This window comes from Gallus gallus, chromosome 2 (genome assembly GCF_016699485.2).
Source record: "Gallus gallus isolate bGalGal1 chromosome 2, bGalGal1.mat.broiler.GRCg7b, whole genome shotgun sequence".
In the NCBI taxonomy this organism is placed as follows: Eukaryota; Metazoa; Chordata; class Aves; order Galliformes; family Phasianidae; genus Gallus; species Gallus gallus.
The window spans coordinates 60,891,307-60,912,202 of NC_052533.1; the positions used below are offsets into that span (position 1 = coordinate 60,891,307).

Sequence of the window (20,896 nt, forward strand, 5' to 3'; positions counted from 1 at the left end):
CCACTAAGAGGCTAAGTCCTTCCAGATAAGCCTTGAACAGACAAGATTCATTTTTTACTTTGCTCAGAATTTCCTGTGCTTTGTTCTGCATCTGTTTGTGAAAGACTGCCTTATCTTTGAAAGCCTTCATCTTGTTTTCTTTATTCAAGCTATATGCTAAAATGGAAAAAGGGAAAAGCTGGAAGGAGCCAGCTGGAGCAATCTGCCAAGGATCCCGCAGAGGGACAGAGCTGGCAGGCTCCTGAAGCCTCTTCATCTGACCTCTGCTGCAATTTGGGAAGGCAGGAGATAAGCCACTTTTCCTGCAAAAGACTTGGCCTCTGCCAGCCATGCAGAGTAGTGCCTGAAGACCACGACAGCATTTAATCCCATTTTTCTCATCCTGTGAAAGGCAAAGGCACTCGTGGTCGGCTGTTTTTAAAGATGCTCTGTTTGCCGTGGCTGATCAGCATCACAGTGGTTTTATGTTGTGCCTGCTGTGTACGTGGAGAGATAGAAGTTTTAAAGTGATGGCACGGAAAGAGTACCATTTCTCACTTTCTTCAGAACATAGGATTTTTTTTTCTTTTTAGAGAAGAAATCTCACCACAATGTTATCAAGAGAATTAGAGCAATGGTAGAAGCATGCCATCTCCTTGAGGACACTGGGAAAAAGCATCCCGGTTGTACTGAAGCATTTCAGCTGCAGGTGTGCTGGATGGAGAGAGGTGAAGAGGAATTCCATCCCCATCTGTGTTTCCCTGACCCCTGCTCCCTTGCTGTGATTCTGGGATCTTGTTTCAGAGCCTTATGCGAGCTCTTGCTCTATGGCTCCATATGGCAGAAAGAAACAGTAATGCTGTGTAGAGTCTCAAAACTGATGCATATGGGGGTGGACTGGAGGGTGAGAAGCATATTCCTGTTGTGAATTGTGCATGGAAGGCTTAATTTCCCATCCCTCCTGCCCATTCTTGTGGTGTCCCCATCCAGGGATGTGCTGTTTTTCTTCCAAGGATGTCCTGATGCTTCCCTTTGATGTAATGATCTATTGGTAAGCAAAGAAGATTTTAGTTTTGCCAGCATAATTAAAATGTGGTGCTTCCTACCTAGTCATTCTCCCCCTACTTCTCAGGAGGTCAGCAAAGATTACCATTAGTTGGAAGCTATGAATAAAGAATAGAACTTAACTGAATGTGGCTTGAACTCCAGATTTTCTAGAAACGTAGCTGTCACTGCTCTTCTCCTCATCCCCCACATCAATTGAAGATGGCCCTTTGTGCAGCTGTGCCCATGGTCCCTGTGGTTAGGGGCTGCATGTCAAGTTTTATTTGAATGGAAGCCTGTCCCTGATGCTTTGCCTTATCTCATTGTCCTGCTGAGATGAACTTCAAATGCCAGTTTACATTTACCCGGAAATGACCTCCTCTAATTGAAAAGGACAGTGCTGTCTTAAGTAAGTAGATAAACAGAGCCCATTTGCAATTGCAGATTTAAATGCACTCTTTTGTAGATGATCTTTGTGTAGTATAGAGGTGTCCTTGAATGTTTAGAACCTGACTAGCAAGAAAGCAGAACTGAAGAGTGAAAGTTCCTGGCAGAGGAAGGGTTTCTGAGCCATGAGCTGATGTTGACCTCTCTCAGGCTAGAGGACTGTTTGGTACAAAATTCCCTTTACAGCGTCATGGAAGGCAGTGCATGCAAAATCTTGAAGGTTGTTTAGCAACCAGACCATAGCGCAGGGTTATATACAAGTACTCTGCTCATAAAGTAGAATAAATGGGCCATTAGTTAAGGTACTGCTTAGCGTAGAAAACTCCCTTGGTTTCTGTTACAAGTTGGGGTGCCTGCCGTTAATGGCCTGGAAAGCAGACTTTTTGGGCTAGTTAATTGCTAGGGAAACAAGAGTTGAGGTGCTTGCTGTGAAGTTGAATTTTGGGGACTGTGGGGAAGGTGGTTTTGTTGTCCTTAATTTTTTCTGGTATAGAGGGTGTTGAGATGGTGCTGGATTACCATCTGGCTGGATCGAAATTGTAACTGCTAACTAAATTCCTATTTAAAGTTTCTCACGTCTTCTTGGACTCAGCGGTGATAGTCTCATGAAGACTTCCTGCTAAATTTGCAGGGAAACTTGAACAGACTGCTGAGAAGGACAGGCTGCTCTTCAGTTTGTGCTCCTCTACTTCCACTGACATTCTGCCACTATAGACTAAGGACTCAAATGTTACTAACTGTTTTAGGAAAATAGCTTTCAGCTCTTGTCTAGTGGCTGTTTTCCCTCCTGACACTACGTTTACCAGATCCTCCAGGCGGTGGGAACCAGGGAGCAAACTGAAGGAGAGTGTTGGCCACTGGACTGGTTCCCTTCGCTTAGGTTGAAATAAGAGGAAAAGTACGGCTTTCTTATCCTCTTTTTACTAAAGCTCTAAGTGTGATAGGAAGGCCCTCGCTATGCTTTTGCTTGCTTGTTTTCTTTAAAAATGGGTGCTGTTCTTCAGCTCGAAGAAAGCTCAGAAAGGGCCAGTGCTCCTCAGCACCAGGGCCAGGGACCGGGCTGTAAGTGCCCAGTTCAGCTGAAGTTTTTGAGGAATTTGGTAATTCCAAGTAAATTCAAGGGGAGAGATGTTTTCTGCTAGGGCACAAGGCTGTTCCTGACAGCAGAAGAATATTTTGGAAGGCGACAGCTACCAGACACGGGGAATGTCCTACTCTAACCTAGGTAGGGGCATCCCAAATGGGAATATGACTTCAGAGGAATTAATCTGCTGCATGTAAGAAATCTTTGCTGATAATATGAAATGCCTCCGTTCTCTTCCAGACAGCCTTATAAAGTAACTGAATGTAGGTACTGTTTTGAGAAAGAAACTGGTTATGGCCCTTCTGATTGAGACTTTAAACAAAGCTCACGACTTACTCAGAGAGAAGGCTTCATTGCAGGAGCTCACACATCCGTTGGAGGACTTAAATATACCGGCTTAGTTTTTAGACAGAAACTCTAGTGAAAAACAAACTGAATGCTACTGGAACCATGTTGATTGAAGAACTTCCTGTGATGCAAATTTTTTCCCCTTGAAGCTCACTCAAGCGCTATGCCTGCTTAAGACTCCACAAGCTATAGTTTTACTTTATATCCTCACCAGTGATGTGCAGCAGATGTTGCCGAACACATTTTGTGCCATCTCTAGAAATAGAGCATTTCAAACTTACTTAGGTCTCTGAAACAGCGATGCGTGGCTTGCTTCTGAATTGCAGGAAAACTGCTTCCAGTCCAAATCAAAGCTGCCTCTGCTGCCAGTGTCTGTTTGGAGGGATATTCCGATTTATACTGCTTGCTCTCCATGAAATGTAGGTCAGGATTTTAAACTTGCAATTACTCCAAGGACAAATAATTTTCAGACACTTCCATGTTAATAAGAGACAATTAGAAGTACTCCCCTCTCTACTTATCTGCGCTGCTTGTCCTCTCTCTTTGTCCTTTTTCCTATCTTTTCAATCTTTTTAAACATATTCTCTCCTTTCTCTGCGTACTTCTCCTCTTTTGCTATTTGTTTTTCATTCTTTGCTCTCTGTTTTCTGTGCTTTTTCCTTTCAGAGTGAGATCTTTTCCTGCCTTTCGCTGTATTGTGAGCACAACTCCAGCCTGCTCTCTGCAGGATCGGTATTACAGCCTTGCAAATCATCGATTTCTTTCTTTCCACCCTCCTCCCCCACCCCCAAATCCTGGCCCATCCAGCCTAATGTGAGAGCAGATTGGCCTCAGTATTTGGAGAAAAGATCTATAATAAGCACTGGGGACATGCTGGTAAAAAGCATCAGAATGGTACAGCAGGTCACTTGGAGTACTGACTGTACATTAATTCTCTAACTTATAATTAGCTATATTAAATTCCAATTTTCTGAAAGGAACCATTATCAAATAACACTCTGTTTGAAATCTCAAAGAAACATAAGGAATGAAAGCTCAGTCCTCTTACGCTTTCATCTTTCAGAAGCAATCCCTATCTTAACATCTTGACCTACATTTTCTTTTTACCCTCTCCAAGAGACATTGTGTGGATATAATGTCTCAGAAGGGAGGTAAGGATTTTATGCTTGTGTATGTGTTGACATGCAAAGTTTGGGAAAAACAATGAGGCCTTCATGTCCCCAGTGACTTTTTTTCCCCTAGCTTAAAAGTGTTTTCCATAATATCTCTAAGGCAGGTTTTAAGTTTAGAAAAAAAATAATAAATGTGAGAAATGTGCTTTGTCCCTTTGCAAGAGGCCTCCGTCTATCTGTTGAGCTTCTGTGCAAACCATGCCTGATTTTACATACCAGGAAAGAACAAAAAAGTCACTGCCCTTCTTTCTCATATCCCCCTCGCCATTTAGGATCCAGTCATACATCTTCTTTTTCCCATTAAATGGGGGCACACGCCTACTCCCTACGGGATGCTGTCCTTTCTGCCATGTCCTCTGCACAAGGGAAGGACAGGGCTGTAAAACACACCATCTTCTCCCACTGCAGGACAGACATGGTGCCACAGCAGGCCCTACTCTGGGCTGGACATAGTTATTCTCCCATTCGTTCAACTTGTAAGTTTTTTTGTTTCAAGCAATTTGAACACACAACAATCTAAGCATGTACTAAGCATAACTGCCTTTCAAAATGCTTGTAGCTTGAGTTTCTTTTGGTAGATGCCTTGAAATGCAGGATAGGAGATGTTCTGACTCGAGGCCAGCTTTTGTTGCCTGGATTGTTTCAGATTAATATAGCTCTCAGCGTTTTATAGGGTACTGCAAATTTACTGAGGGATTGTAGCCTACGTTTTTTCCCCTTCTTTTTTTCCCCTCTTTTTTTCTTTCAGTATTTTCACATCATCATGAGCTATGTTGGTTTTCTTTGAATTCCAGTAGTGTACTTTTGGTCCTAATTTTTCTTAGTTATTATTATTGTAGTAACACAGTGGTGAACTTTGGCATACAGAGAACCTCTCGGGCATTATTTTGAAAGCTACTCGATGTTTTCATCCCACATTCCTGTGCCATTCAATTGTAAGCACCTCCCATCTCCCTACCCCTGCACGTCTGTTGCCATGCTTGAAACAAGAAACACGCTAATGGGTTTTGGTTATGTGAATGAATGGAAGGAAGATTATGTGCAGTGAATTCTTGCCCACTTCACAGTTTTCCAATGTTTGGGGAAAAAAAATAGTATTCTTTAAAAATTACAAGATGTAATATTTTATCTCCTTTGCTTACTCAGAAAGATAAAGTTCTTAAACACGCATCACTTTGTATTCCTGACTGTATGAGCGTCTGCTGATGGCTGTTCCAAGGTTTCTATTAAGTAAGGAGACAGTGAGTGTTGTTTTACTTGTTTTGCCCTGACTTCCAATGCCCCCAGAACTTGAACAAATAAGCTTTTTAGGAGCAGCAGAACGATTTAAAATCTCTTTGAGAGCTCTGGGAGGTGCTGTGCCTGAAGTCTCTCTAAGCAGCTCAGAAGCCTGCTGCAGTGTGGGGGTCTCAGACATCGGCCCTTGTGCCAGCTTTCATCTCGTCCCCCATGGCTTGTCTGCAGGCATCGCAGAACGGAGGTGAAAGGGAGGTTAAGCTGCTGGTCTCAGGAGATAGAGATGGAAACTGCCTGGCACATTGCTTTGCCCCCTCCTGCAGCATGCAGCCGGCCTGAGAGAGCCCTGCTTCCTCCTGTCTGCCCTCCTCCCAGCCACAGAGCAATTTCTCAGCGTGCTTCCTCCCGTGGCCATTCTTGACAGCTGCTGTGCATCACAGGGTCTGCTGCCAGCCTGTGGCAGAGGAGGTGCACCCAAATCCTTACCTTGGGCCAAGCCTTAGGACAGAAACAGAGGTGAAACATCAGCACACGTTTGGCTGAACTGTTTGTTCCTTCATGTTGGGCTTTCATCTTGTGCTTGTGATTTGGGTTTGCAGCAATTAATTGAAATGTTTTACTGTCACTGACACTAGCCTCCTCTACCCAGACAGTAACTCTGCAGAGGGACTGCAGGAGCTGAGCCTAACTGACAGCACAGCATTGCATCCCAAGCATGGCCTGTGCTGCTCCCACCCTTAAATTAAATTCTTAAGTCTACTTATGACCACATTGCTGTTTCACGTGCTAAAACCGTGCCAAATATATGTTGATTTTGTTGTCTAAGCTACTGATTTAACTATCTAGAAGTAGAACCAATGATGGAGAGGAGGGAGTCCCAAAAGCTCAAGGGCCAAATGCAGAGGGGGTCTTGCAGAAGTTTGAGTTCTTGCATTGCTTCAAGCTGCACTCGGTGAAGTAATGGGGTTCAGCGTGGCATTGGGTGTAGAGGGAAAGTCTTCGCTCTCAGGAAGAGCAGCTGCTGGCTTTGCCCTGACAAGAATCGCTTTTCCCTGAGCATCATGGCTGAAACCTACATGGAAGTTAGTAGATATTTAATTGCTCTAAACGCGTAGATCATCATTCAAGTGTTTAGTAGAAGGAAGTGGCGTGCCAAAGCAAAAAAGTCCTTGTCAGCAAAAGGGTTGACAGCTTGACTGCTGGAGCCAGCTGATGGATGATCCTAGAGTTAGGGAGGGCATGTTCACTGAAAAGTTACTGAAAACGTGGAGTGAAAGTAATTTAAATGGTTCAATTCAAATATCTGTCATATGTGACTTGAGTTCTCGAGGAACGCGTAGCATTGAGCTCAGTTATTTTTTCCCAGGACAGGGGGAGGACTTCTCAATACCCACCTCTGCTCGTTGTGTGGGAACAGCGTGGGGCTGCGTGTTTTTCAGCAAAGGAAGTTTTCGTAGCTCATGTCACATTAGGAAAAAATGCTGCTTCTGCCAGTCTGGAGGGCTGCCCGTGCTCCTGGCACAAGTCACAAAAGGCAAAGCCTCAGTGCCGTGCGTTCGGATTTTAAGTGGGGCTGTGCAATTAGAAATGTGCCGTTCAGCGTTTGCCTTTCACGGCTTTTGTCACACATGGGCAGGATTGCAGACAATAACGCAGAGAGAAACCTCCTCAAAAGGGCTTCCTGATGCTCCTGGTCTGTGCACCGTGTGCTAGCAGTGGCCTCCTCACAGTGAGGAGTGCGGGGGCAAACTGTGCCCCTGCTTGGGACATGGCATCGTGTCATGTCTGCCTGCTGACACGGTGAGCCCAGCCTGCTCAAGTCATCCGTCTCTGCAGATCTGCGGGAACCACGCTTCATTAGAGGAAAAGTGTGTACCAAATGTTAATCAGGGTGCTGTTTTGCTGCTGTATCCAGTTTCATGCAGATCGGCTGCTTTCAAATTAGGCAGTCTGTGAGGGTTTCCTAGAAATTATAACGCATACAGGCAGGCTGTGCTACGCCTTTGGGTTTTAGCTGCACAGCTCTTCTTGTTAAACCTCCAAGTAGTCATTGCTAGCAGTGAAACACTGTATGCTTGTTTATTTGCCTTGTTGTTTTATTTGCACATTCATACGTTATATTTTCTTCCAATTAACGGACTCTTCCAGCTTCAGTATGTTTGCCTTTCCCTTCTTTCTCCCTCCTTCATTTATACTCCATGGAGATGTATTTGCTAATTTTTTCTTTCTAGTGTAGAATAGCTGTTGTCTAGAGACGTGCTCTTGGCACAGCTTTCCCTCTCATGTTACTTAAAATACCAGAAAGGCTTTTTATTTTAATTTTTTTTTTTTGTTTTTACTAATCTGCCTCGTTCCACGGTGCCAAGGTGTGGGTGCTTTTGAAGTCAGGATTTATTGTTCTTTGTCTGTCCTTTCCTAGCAGAAGCTCGACTCTGAAACAAGGTGAGCAGTATCACCCAGCCTAAAAGCATATCCCTGCGATGCTGAGGATGGGAAATAGGGGACTGAACAATGGGACCAATGAGGGTGTGCTAAGGTTAAGATGGATCTGTAAAAGTAATTCATAAGAGGAAGAAATGGCCCTCACCCAGTGCTCCACTTGGGTGATAAAGGCTTAAAATACTGACTAGATTGCTTCATTCTTATTTAACAGAGGAATATATGCCCTCTGTCATATAAGGGGACTCTTGTGAAGTGCAGGACAGATATGTTGGCTAACGGAATCGCTAGTATTTCTCCCTATGTCAAATAGAGTTAAACCGAATAATAGTGGAAGAAACAAACCATTAAAAAGCAGAATGCTTCCTTTCACGGGCATGTTGAGGGTTTCTTTTTCTGCCTCCTCTCTTGGGATATTTCCCCCCTGGTACTCCATTCAGCCATAAAATTCCCCAGAAAAAGAGAGAACAAACAAGACATGATGGTTTTGGCATAAAGAACAAAGAATAATGTATTCGTGTGTCACTGATAATTTTGTTAATACCTGAGACCCGACTGAGACTTTTCTCTACTATGGTGATGATGTATGTTTTTATATCGGTTGATGCCCTTCCCTGAGAAGAGGTAAATTGCACTTCTGGATCTGCTTGTGCCTGTAATTTCAAATAAAATGTACATTTAATTCTGTTTCCAGATTGCATATGCTACTACCAAGCACTGGTAGGAGATGTCCTGTAGGACAGATGTCCTTGGCATAGCTGCAAATCGAAAGGCATTTGTTCCCGTCAGAGAGAAATAAAGCCACTCTGTCTGATGCCAAAACCAACATGAGGCACACACCGCTGCAGAACTTCAGCGCTACCCCTCACGGTGTACAGTGTACACCATCTGTACACCCCTGGGCACCGTACCCTGGAGGCTAGTCTCACCAGCCCTGCCTTGTGGTTAGGCGAGCTGTGCTGTGCAGCAAGATGTAACCTGCTCCAGGGCCACCAGCGAGGCCAACAGGAGTGCTGGTCCTTGCGTCCCAACCCGGCCTTCCTCCTGGAGATGGTGCTCCCATGCTTCTGCCAGTGGTTTTTCCATGCCTTTTCCATCGGTGTCCCTCTGAACAGCAGAGGTCTGTGGCTAGGACCTTGCAGAGCAGCACTCTGGGCAACACACAGGATGAGGGCTCAGCACGTTTCCCCAGTGCTAGCGGTGGGTGCTTAAAGTGCTATAAAATTAGCTGTGTTTCTGTTTGTCAAAACTTGTGACCTTTGCACGGCCCGGTACCTACTTATTAGAAAAGCTGCCACTCTTCCCTTATCACACCGCGCTGCTTGCAATTGGGAGAGGCTCGATAGTGACATGTTACTGATAAAACAGATAGGGAGCAGCTGGCGGGCTGTTTGCCATCAGTTCTCTTTTCTTCTCTCTCTTGACTTCATTCATGACAGCCCTAGGTTGTGCTAGACTTTGGGACACAGCACAACCACTTAAAGTTCCCCCTTTTTTTTTTTTTGCCTTTTTTTTTTTAAATTTGGAAAAAGCATTCAGAAATGCAAAGTAGCTATTTGTTGGCTTTACCTCTGCTTTAGCTCCTGTGATCTGTAAGATGGGGATTTAAGAGAAATCTGTTCCACCAACATTCAGCAGTCAGCATTACTGCTTGTGTCTCCTCTGCCTGTGATGAATCCTGCCCTGCTGCTCAGTTTTGGGCTCCTGCTTCCAAACCTGTCCAGCCCATGCTACCAGGGTGCCCAAGCTTACTCCTCCAACTCTGTCTCGCAGTATAAATAAACAAGGGTGCCTACAACGGCCATGTGTCTTGCTTGGGGGAAGCAGGTGGACTGAGTTTTTCACTGCATCCTTACAAGCTAAGAAATGTCTTTAATCACGGAGGTGCGTTCTTTCAATTTAATTTTTTTATATAAACTTAAAATTATTGAAGGGTTTTCTCTGTGTGTGATACATTGCAAGTATTGGTTCTGTTTTGTTTTTATTATTTATTTCTTCCAGGTGTATATTTAATAAATAAATCTGAGGCTTGAAGTTTGTGCTATGGCCCGGGGTAGTTTCCAGGCAGAAGTAAATTAGGTTTGTTTTTGGCTGCTATATTCTTGTTTCTACCAGTTTATTACAAAATAAACAAAGGAAAGGAAAGGGAGAAGGGAAGGGAAAGGAAGGGAGAAGAGAAGAGAAGAGAAGAGAAGAGAAGAGAAGAGAAGAGAAGAGAAGAGAAGAGAAGAGAAGAGAAGAGAAGAGAAGAGAAGAGAAGAGAAGAGAAGAGAAGAGAAGAGAAGAGAAGAGAAGAGAAGAGAAGAGAAGAGAAGAGAAGAGAAGAGAAGAGAAGAGAAGAGAAGAGAAGAAGAAAAAAAACCCAATAAAACAAAGAAAGCAAAACAAAACTTACAAATGTTGTATTGAAGCAAGAGAACAGTATAATTAATGATGCTAAGAGGTCCTTGATATAAGCTTTTAGGTAGGGACCAAAGTCACTTGGGTTGCTTAATGGTGATTTTGGGTGGAGATGTAATGGGAGTAAGGAGCTTCCTTCAACCTGTGTTATTTAATCAGTTCTCTTTGGTGATCTTGTCTTTTGACAGGCTGACAAAACCATCTTGTGCTGCAATGTCATTCATGCTTGGCTTCCATAGTAATGATGTATATCTACATCTAAAAGCACTGTCCCAGCTGTTTATACGAGCTGTTTGCTAACAGTTTTTGGCATAACAGAACTACTTGATGCATATGCTCTGTTACGTTCCACAATCAACCTAATGCCCAGTGGCTTGTCATCTGAAAAGCCCTCGTAATGTTAATTACCATTATAGCAGCAATGCAGAGCATCGTGTGCTATAAACAATGACTGTTTTGTGCTGCGGTTAATTTATTTACAGGCGGAAAGCTGCTGTAGTTCTGCATCACCGAGTGAGATAAAACACAGCATTTTTAATGATATATATTCCTTTTAAAAAATAGGAAGATAGGTATCTCTTACCCTAGATAATTTCTTTTAAATTACGTTAGCACCATGAAAACCCAGTTCTTTAGTCTCTAAGACAACCGTGGCATGAAAATAGGCCTTATTTTCGAGGCGTGTTGTCTGTTTAATATGTAATGTGATACCTTGTCATGCTGTGACAACGTGACAGATGGCATTTGCACTATAAAACTAAATTATCTTTTGTGCATAGCTATACAACAGCTAAATACAGTAACTCTGTACGATGCGCTGATTAATGCGGGCTGTTGCAGATGTTTTAGAGATACCGGGATGGTTTAACTTGGCATCAGATGATTAATGGTTTTATTTAACATGCCTACCAAGATTTTGGTAGTGTTTCAGCTTCTATTCTGGCTTGTAAGGGCTTTTTGGAAGCGGATATGTAGAGTTACAGACAGGGGGATGTGAAATTGTGTTGTATTGCAGCTGTTTGCCTGTTACTTTTGGAAAACGGGCAAGGACTGGTGGTGAGGAAGCCTCACAAGTAAGTTTGTGTATAACGTGACAGCTCGTAATGAACTCTTAAGTCCTGTAGTGTTCAGGTTGACACAGAACAGGGTATGGGCGGTGGCTTTGGTTCATTTTATATTGATTTTCATACAGAATATCATCTGCTTGAAACGAAGGGTCAGAGTAGCTACCTACAGAGCTGCAGATGGTTCTGTTATTTCTCAGGACTGACCACTCAGTACTCGGCTTTGGTGGGGTTGCGCAGTGCGGTGGTACCCAGGAATGAGTTTGCCTGTGCTTGGATGGCACCTGCCTGTCAGCCATGGTGCAACTGGCTAATCCCTTTCTACGTAAGCAGCAGCACTGCTGTAGTGTGTGGTCAGCTGTCCTAAAAGGGAGGCTGCAAAAAGAAGGGAACTAAATTGCCATTTATATGTATTTACATTTTCACAAAGCTTTCCCATGTGATGCCAAGACCGCACGGCTGAAGCTGGGACAGGCGTGTTACTCCGTCAGCAGAGAAAACTTCAGTTTTGTGCTGACGTAGCTGAGATCTGTTACTATTATGTACTGTTGCGTGCCCTCATACATAACGCTGTCATCGTGGCGTGTCCGGAGCGCTGCTGCTTCGAGTAAATCCACTTTTTTAGCTCCTTGTAAATTGTGTTTATTTGTTTTGCCAGTTGCCCTGGAAACTGGGGCCTTTGTACCAGCCAGCCTGCAGCATTCAGGGAAGAATGCAGGAAGCAAGTGCATGGGCAAGGCACGCCATGGGGCAAGCTGTGGGTTTCACATGGAGCCGAGTTCTGCTGCTCGGCTTCCCTGCCTCCAGCCATCTGGGCGGGCTGGCTGGCATGAGGCCTCATCCCGGACAGAAAGCTGTGAATAAGGTCGTGTTGAAATCCCCCTGATTTAGGTCAGTTTTGATGTCTTTGGCTTTCGTTTGCGCATTGTTGACTGCAGATTTTCTCCCGAGGTGGCTCTGTGGGCTGCCGATGCCTGTGAGACTTTTTTGTTTTTTGAGCTGTTTGAGCACGAGGAACCAAAATAGATGCTGCTTTCTTGTTGCCTGAGGTCATGGAAACGTTCAGATTTGGGTGCCTCATTGACATTAGAGTAAGTGATGCAGAAACTGTGTTTTGGAAACATTGTGAAAGCCCTTACACCCGACCACGGTGTCCAGCTAACTGCATGATAGTGAGATTTGTTCAGATGCTCCTCCTCTGTGGTTTCCTGACTATAAACTAGCTTCAATAACAATGAATGTAACAATAATTGTACTTTCACCTACACTTAAAACTGCCTAACCAACCTCAAACCCTCCCTTGTATTTTTTACATTGTGCCTTGTGTTGCTCCTTTCTGCTTTTCTCTTCCTTCTCTCTGTGCGTTCTACAGCTCCACTGTGCATCACATATGTATTCAGAGAGCCTGATGCTCCTCAGGCCAGCCCTGTGTGTTTCTCAGGCATCCCGAAACGTGTTAGGTCCAGCTCAAGAACAGAGTGGTCGATTGCTGCTAGAATTGTGTGTGTGTCAACAAAAATGGTACAGTTAGCAAATCTGAATCAGTACAAGTGAAGTACTGCCACACTGGAATAGTAAGTCTGCTTGCTAGACTGTTGTGAAAAGCAATCTGCATAAATCCATGCAAGCCCCGTAATGTAGGCTCATTTAAGCTGATTTAACTGTTTCTGCAAATATTGTTTTTTGGTGAAGGGGCTATCACTGGAGAAGGCTCAGTAAGACTTCTGCTCAAATGGAGAGGTGGTGGGACAGCTGAGGAGGGAAACCAAACCAACAAACATTCCTGTAGCCACAGATGGGATCAAAAACCCTCAGAACGCGAAAGGCAGATAGAAGGAAGGTGGCAGCAGTGCAGTCTCACAACACCGGTGTGCAGGAAGGGCTCTTCTGCTTCCCCCGGCTGTGGCAGAGTGGGTGTAATATTGGCATCTGTTGTTTTCCCATTGCAGTTAGAAGCTGATCTTTTTGGTGCGTGTTTTTAAATAGCATGCAGTTTGCTATCACGGGTTATGCAGAAGTTTAGAAAAGAAATCAGCCAAACTGTGAAGGCAGAGATTTATGTGTCTAAGAAGCATTTGAGAAAAGATGTTGATGTGGTTAACTTTTAAGCCAGCCTTTTTAATTACTAGAAATTAGTAGTTGGCCTTTCATATAAAATATCTAATCCTGTTCTGTTAAAGCCAGAATAGTCAATTTAAGGGACCGTTTGATATGTGAGTTTCTGTATTTGACTTAATGAAGTAACTCGTTATTAGTGGCTCAGTGAAAGCAGTGTTTGTTCTGTTACTTTGAGCCATAAAGAGTTTCAATTCTTTTTAAGCTTTGGCAGCAAATATGTACTATATGGCCGTATGTATGAATTATTATTTCATGCAAGTCGTTTTCATACGTGAAATTCTACACTGACTTACAGTCCGTGTTGCTGTACTTTCAGATTTGAATTAAGTGACATGTAGATTTGAAGAAATAGGAAAGAGTCACGTTAGACTTTGTTTTGAAAACAAACGCTTTCCCCTCTGTGCTACAGAATAAAATCTATCTTTCTCAGCTCTGCTTTATTGTGCCAGTTATCCGGGCCTGGTGTTTGGCCACAAGCCCAGTGGCTGGGGGAAGAAGTGACAAGAGCAGAGCAGAGCCCAGTGGGAAGGGGCAGGCAGCCTGTGCCAGGTGCTGGCTGCTGGGGGCTGAGGTGGTCACGGGGTGCACCGAGGAGCAGGGCTCGCCTGCACCCTGGTTTAGAGGTTGGAGAGTGCAGAAAAGCAGCTGAGGGAGTCTTTGTCCCTTTTGGTTTTATTTGCCTCTCTGATGGCTTGCTGGTTCCTTGGCTCGCTGAGTGCTCTGAAGTATCTGGATTAAGAAGTGGTTCAGCTCTTCAGGCTACGCAAAAGAGCGTTTTCTTGCTTGGTTGCCTTTCCCTCTTTACATCCGTACAGTATGCAGTACTCTGCTTTTAAGAAATGTGAATGCCTGCTGCTTCCAAGTGCTTGGTTAACTACAGAGAGCCAAAGCCACGTGGACAGACACGAGCCGCCCTCTATTCCTGCTGTGTGCTCAGCCCACTGTGCCGGTGCCAGCCCACTAAGAGCCATTGGGTGTCTGAGTGTCGCCTGGCACATCTGTGGGGCCCTCACCTCATCCTGGGACACACCTGGGCTCCGGGCCCTTGATAGCTCCAGATCGATGCATGACAAAGAAGGCAGTTTATTGCAGTTAGAGATAGCAGGAGTGGTGTTTGAAGGGAAAGGTATCTGGGGGCAAACTGAATACAGTTTATCTAAAAATGATTGAGTGACAATAAACTTTATAACAGCTTAATTCAGCGTGTGCTTTCTCTCCAGTGCTTGGAAGGAGACAGATCCTATGCACTGCAGATGTCTGTGCCTTTCATCACCGCTGAGTGAATTTTGCAATTACGGTGACCCTGAAAAGCTATAGAACGTGACTCCTGTTCCCATTATTTATCAGTATCTCTCATTTGTGGTTTTATGCCTCCCTTCTAGGGCACTTGTTTTAATTGGTTTCGGTTGATAGCTAACTTTGGTTATCTGCAATATTATTGCATTTTGGGATGGTGCTGGTTATGATGAATAATAGTAGACAAACAGATATTTCTCCTTAAGGGACACAAATCATGCTTGTCTTCCAAGTGCACTGATAGTCTGGCAGGGAGAAAGAAGGAAAAAGAATTGCCTTCCAAGTGCATGCAAGTTGACAGCCCAAAAGGTGATTTTCTTGACTCATATACTTCACTTTGCTCGGTTTTACATATGGCAAGTCTCCAGAACAAATATTGCTTTTGGAAAACCTATTCAAATTCTGTCGTAAGAGTTAAATTACTGAGTATCAGACCTCAAATGATATGCTTGATTTAAACTTCTCTCAAATTTTAAAATGGTAAATTATATTAGCAGTAGTTTCACGGAAAAAGGCAGAGCAGAAGTTTATTCTTGTTTAGGAATAGGCTTGGGTACTGCTGCTTCCAATGAGGATGCAGTCAGCTAAACATAAAATCTGTTTGATGTATTTTAAAAGGTCTGCATTGGTTCCTCTGGAATATAGTGAAGGAATGCTGTCACCCATGTCATATCACCGGGTTGCACTGCATAGTATCAAACCCTGAAACCTTCTAGGTCACAATTTGGGATCTCTTTAAAGGGTAGGAAATGCCAAAAGCAATTTCACAGAAGTGGAGTTAAAATGTAAATATAGTCATTGAACTTTGCTGTGTCAGTCTGAGGCTGGTTAGAAGAGCCATTTTAATGCTGAAATCAGTGCCTCGCTCCATTTCAACTTCTATTTTATGCTCTTCTTATTGAGCATTGGATTAGACTGGAATCAGAAGGGCTGAGCACTTGGGAGCCTGGTTGCAGGTAATACATCACACCGAGTCGCAGCATCCAAGCAGCACCAAGCAAAGGGCTCGAGGCAGGGGGGAGAGCATTGGGCTTGGCTGTGTGTGGTGCTTCTAGCAGGCAGCGTGTCCCAGCAGGGCCTTTGCTATTGGGCTAATTCTGCCACCGAGTTCCCTTAAGCTGAGCTTTCCTGGATACTAGGTTATGTGATTAACGCATTGAGATGTTTTCCTGAAAACAGAAGGTCTGAAGTGGCATAGTGCTGATGCAATGCTTTTGATGCTGTTTGAACTGCTGTTATTAGTAAGCATTTTTGGTTTTGTTTTCTTACCAGCCCTGCTGCCCAGCTTATCTTGGAACTTGTCACCCCCCTCCCTGTTTTCTTTCAAAGGTGCAATTATAGAAAGTGGGCTGAAATGACCCAGAGGGGGCGGTCCTACAGCATTTCTTGAGCAACGAAAACTGTGAAACAAAGCTCTGTTATATCGTTTGCACTGTGACTTTGATGGAGAGTTGAGAAAGCATTTCCAGGATGAAGTTGCAGCTCCTCCAGTACCAAGCACTTAGAAATGAATAAATACTGAGCTGATAACATTGTTAGTAATATTCCTCTCTCCTCTCCCAAAGGCTACTGAGAAATATACATATATATGTATATATATTAATATTCTGCTTTACACTGTGCAGCCTCTCCTAGGGCACTGGGTGCAGTTTTGCACAGTATAAGAAGGATATAAAGGCATTAGAGAGTGTTTAAAGGAGGGCCATGAAGATGGGAAAGGATCTGGAGGGTGAGGTGTCTGATGAGCAGCTGAGGTCCCTTGGCTGGTTCAGCCCGGAGCAGCAGAGGTTGAGGGGAGGCCTCATGGTGGCCTGCAGCTCCTCGTGAGTGGAGCAGAGGGTCAGTGCTGAGCTCTGCTCTCTGGTGGCAGGGATAGGACCTGAGGGAACAGCATGGGGCTGCGTCAGGGGAGATCTGGCCTGGGCATTAGGGAAAGGTTCTTCACAGACAGGGTGGTTGGGCACTGGGGTAGGCTGCTCAGGGCAGTGGTCAGGGCCCCAGGCTGCCTAAGTTCAAGGAGTGTTTTGGACAGCGCTCTCAAACATAGAGTTTGACTTTGGGTGGTCCTGTGTTGAGCCTGGAGCTGGGCTCAGTGGTCCTTACGGGTCCCTTCTATCTGAAATGTACTACCTTTCTATACATTACTCTTTTAATTCATCCTGAAGTCTGAGTGGCTTTAACTGTCTGTCTACTTGTAATAGGTGTTGAACATTATGCTCACACAGAGACCTATGCATTCTTCCAACTATGTGACTTTGCTTGCTATACTGTTCTTCCACCAGAGAAAAGGCACAACATGGAGGGTAACTGTCATATGTTTCCCCTGCATTGCACACCTCAGCCTCTGATCTGGAGTTTCTGTGTTTGAGTGATTCAGTGTTGAAAGATTCTATGTTGAGAAATGGATGTTTATTGTTAGCTCCTTTGGGATTAAGGATTCTTTAAAGGATCATAAATTATAATAGTTGGAAGCAGGAGAATGAAGTTCAAGAAGAGGACAGATTAACCAAATGGCAACTTAATTTTATACTGATCTACAGATAAATGAAAAAGATTCTGTGCTATTAAACAGGCATTCTGTTACGCAGGGATGAGTTTGACTCTAAACTGTGCCCCTTTTTAGCATAAGGGATGTGACAAGATTATAAATGTGATTGCAGACACCTGTAGTAGAGTTGTTTGGAACTGGTGGCTTACAGTTAACCAAATCAGAAACATGCAATCAGCCAGTTTCTTATTGAAGTACCTCTGTGCAAAATCAATGTTATCAGCATATCTCTTTGCAAGACAGTTGCTTTGGGAGTTGACTCTCTACTGATAGTGTAATGTGTGAATTTTAATAAAATCCATTTGGCACTGGAAATGCAGGTTTTGAATATTGTGTACTACTTTGTCATGTTTGCAGGACTTCTCACTAATGGCCAATCTAAAGGATTAGGACCGGGATCAGAGCAGCTGGAGAATGAAAAGGACGATGCATCGCAGGTGTCCTCAACGAGCAACGATATTAGTTCTTCAGATTTTGAAGAAGGGCCCTCGAGGAAAAGGTCAGTAGTACATCATGATTAAAGAGGTAGCCTCTCTGCTTTGTCCCTTTTGTGCTATAAGGTTGTGATTATGTTATCAGTAAGTAATGATTGCAAATACTGGCCTACTATTAAAAGACTTTCCAGTGTAGACTCCTTCTAGTAACAGTAGGAGTTTGTGCTTCATCCATCAGTATAGATAGTACATGCTGGTTTTTTGTTTTTTTGGTTTTTGTTTTGAAAACTTGGAAAAGGGGTAGATGATTGCTGAATTATATGGCTTGGTACTCTCTCTCTGCCTCTCCTGTCCACCTGCATTGCATCTCAGAGACATATCACTAAGAATATGTGTGCAATTTCAAGGAAAGCGTCATTGAAGTAGTGTTACCCTTGTTATTTTTAATTTTCTGCGAATGAAACCATGTTAAGTTTAAAAAAAAAAAAAAAAAGGCTTCTGAAAAGAGAAACTAAGAGTTATGCAGTGTTGTGGGTATTTGATTGCAAAGGACTACTTTGACATAATGCTGTGGTAAACTGCTTCTTCTTTCCTAGAAGTCAGTTATGAAGCCCTCGTTGAACTCTTAGAAGTTCTTACCCTGAATGAGCAAAACGTGGGTTAAAATTGTAGGAGTCAAGCCAATTTCTTACAGAAAACATGCTGAAAATGCAAGCAGAGGCTGGGAGTTGTCCTCTGTATGAAGTGAGAACCAAAACAGGCTGCCTGAAAAATGCTGTTTAAAAGATAGAATTGGAAAATGCTTTCTCAATCTTTTTTCCTTTGCACTCTTGTCACCCTAGTCCCAGGCCAAAATGAACTGTAACGTAAGTTCTCTTTCAAACAAAAGAAGTATTCTGTGTGACCTTACGATTTCTCTGGGAAGATGAATGCTCTCCTGGATGTCCCCATGTCCCCATGCCTCCCACCCCTTTCCCCACTGTCACTTTTTGTTCTCCCCTCCACAGCAACAAACCCAATATGTAGCTCTGAATATGCCTGCTAGCTCTTCTGGCATATCCAGATAAAATCTCTGCTATTTTCCATACTGGTAGAAATTCTGTAAGACTTGTTGCATCCTACTGCAGGTCAGGGGAAGAATATTTGTGTGTTTATTTTTAGCTTTATGAGTTAAAACAGAAGCTTGAAAATGATTTCTTCTTAGAAATGTAGGTAGAATAGCCCTGGGAGACAGTGATCATTGTTTGATGCTGTTGCCACTGATGCTAGCACGTTATCTTCAGGAAGTTTTGCCATCCTCTGTGCTTGCTCTGTCCCCTCAGTTCAGTGCCCTCGTTTCTCAGTCGTGCTGACAACAACCGCTTGTAGGGTCACACGTTGAATATCTTGAAGGAGCTGCTTAGGATTAGAACTAATACTGGGAGGAAGATGGATTTAGGCTTTTTTCCAGGGTTCTTTGTTTTTAACCTGTGTGAGTTTACATCTCTTGCTCACAGCATGGCTGCAGGACCAGCTGCCAGTGCAACCAAGAGTCACCCCCTGCTCCCTTCTGGGGACGGGATATGGGTGAGGAAGGGCAGGAGGGGGCTGTCCTTTGCTCCCTCCCTTCTTCTGATATCACGCACAGTCCAACTGCAGTAATGAGTGGGATTGCTACATTACCCATCCTGAGAAACTGCATTTGAGCATTGTGGGAGAAATTTTTCTGAAGGACTATCTGCTAGTTTTGGCTGTGGGATTCAGATACTTGAGCAGCAGTTCAGTGGTTTAGGCCCACAGTTGTTTCATTTACTGGACACTCAATTCTTCAGACCTTTAGTGAAAAATCCTAGGGTACTTTCCAAGCTAGAAACAAAACAACAAAACAAAACAAAAAAAAGCAGAAGCCAAGATGGAAAATATCTTTTTCTTCCATGAAAGATAAAATACCATTTCACTTCTTCATGCCTCATGGTTCATTGAAATAGCATTAGTTTTGCTGGTGCAGTTTCTGTGAAGGGAAACGTTCCTGTTTTGTTTCCATTTACACCTAACTTCTGTCTCTCTTCCTCCCAAGCTTCCTCTTTGCAGACATGCATCTTCTGGGCTCCTTCTCATAAGCGTGCTGAGTGTTCTGGCATAATCCTCTTTCTTACTTTTTCTTTTGTTGTGCATGTAATGTTTCCTTGGTCACGGTCATCTTAGGATCCCACGAAGAGTTGTGTCAGAAATACTGGGCAGATGAAAGATACCCAAGAGAATGATGAGAGGGGACAGGATTTTAAATGGCTGCTGTTCTAAACTTGTCTGACAGAGAGGATATCTATGGCTGATCAAAATTTGGGAGATCACGTCCTCCTTGTCTTCCTTTTGTGCTTCCTCAAAATCAAACTTTTAATTCTCTGTTCATCTGTGTGTACAACTAATGGTGCTTTAGAGCTGAAACACATCTTGAAGCGCTGGCCGTCACATGTCCAGTTCCCTCCCCAGAACTGGAGTTGCGTGGTTGTTTGTCTTTTAACTGCTCTTGTAAGGGTTTGTTTGGAAGTTTCAGGCTGTGGTTTGACCTTGTAGTTGTTCAGTGGAATGACAAGCTGGTACTGTGGAGACCTCTTCCCATCCATCCTGCCTGGCAATCTGCAGGCTTCCAGGTCGGGCAGTTGGGTGACTAATCTGGCAGGATTTTTTGATGTACTTCCAGTGGGTTACTGGTGAGAAGATTAGTTGTTGATAGGTAGGTGGTGACAGGCATCTGTGGGGAGGTAAATCCCTACCTGCCTGTCTTGTGAAGGGATGCCTCCTGAGTTTCCCACATAATCACATAATGTAGCATTAGAGCCCCCAACCAAGCACAGCTCCGGGTTTGTCACATCTGTGGTTTGATCAGTTTCAGCTCAGAATCGATTGAACAGCCCCATACATCATGATGGGAGAAAAGGGTTCTGGTGAAAGTATGGCGATGTAATACTTCAGATTTTATTCAGAAACTTGCCTAGAAAATCTGTCTGATGGACCAGGCTTTTGAATGCCATGTTGAGGCTTCAAATGCCTGAAACAAGACTTTATGGGGACTTTGCCAGTAATTAACACCTTTGTCTGGGAACTGGAGGCAGCTTTCTGTACAGCTGAGTTTGCAGTGAATGGGGAAAGTCCCATTTCCATTTTTTTTTTCAACTGTAGGGTTTTAGATTTCAACAGAACATGCATTACCTACCATTTTCTGAAGCTAAGGTTTCAGCTGTGATTGCTTGGTGGTGGTAGGGAGGAACAGAAGTACACATATGACTTTGACTGTGTAAAGTATCCAA

The 20,896-nt window shown here is 43.7% G+C and overlaps 1 protein-coding gene across 3 annotated transcripts in view; it reads left to right on the forward strand.

The window, feature by feature from the left end:
• JARID2 (jumonji and AT-rich interaction domain containing 2) overlaps positions 1-20,896 on the forward strand; it is a 206,418-nt gene that overhangs the window by 96,134 nt on the left and 89,388 nt on the right. For all 3 annotated transcript variants that reach the window (XM_046924133.1, NM_001012862.2, XM_046924134.1), the window contains exon 3: positions 17,533-17,674. Coding sequence is in view for 1 of the 3 variants with exons in the window: in NM_001012862.2 (NP_001012880.2) it covers positions 17,533-17,674 (142 nt within the window). In the remaining 2 variants the exon portion in view is untranslated. The remainder of the gene's footprint in view (positions 1-17,532; positions 17,675-20,896) is intronic.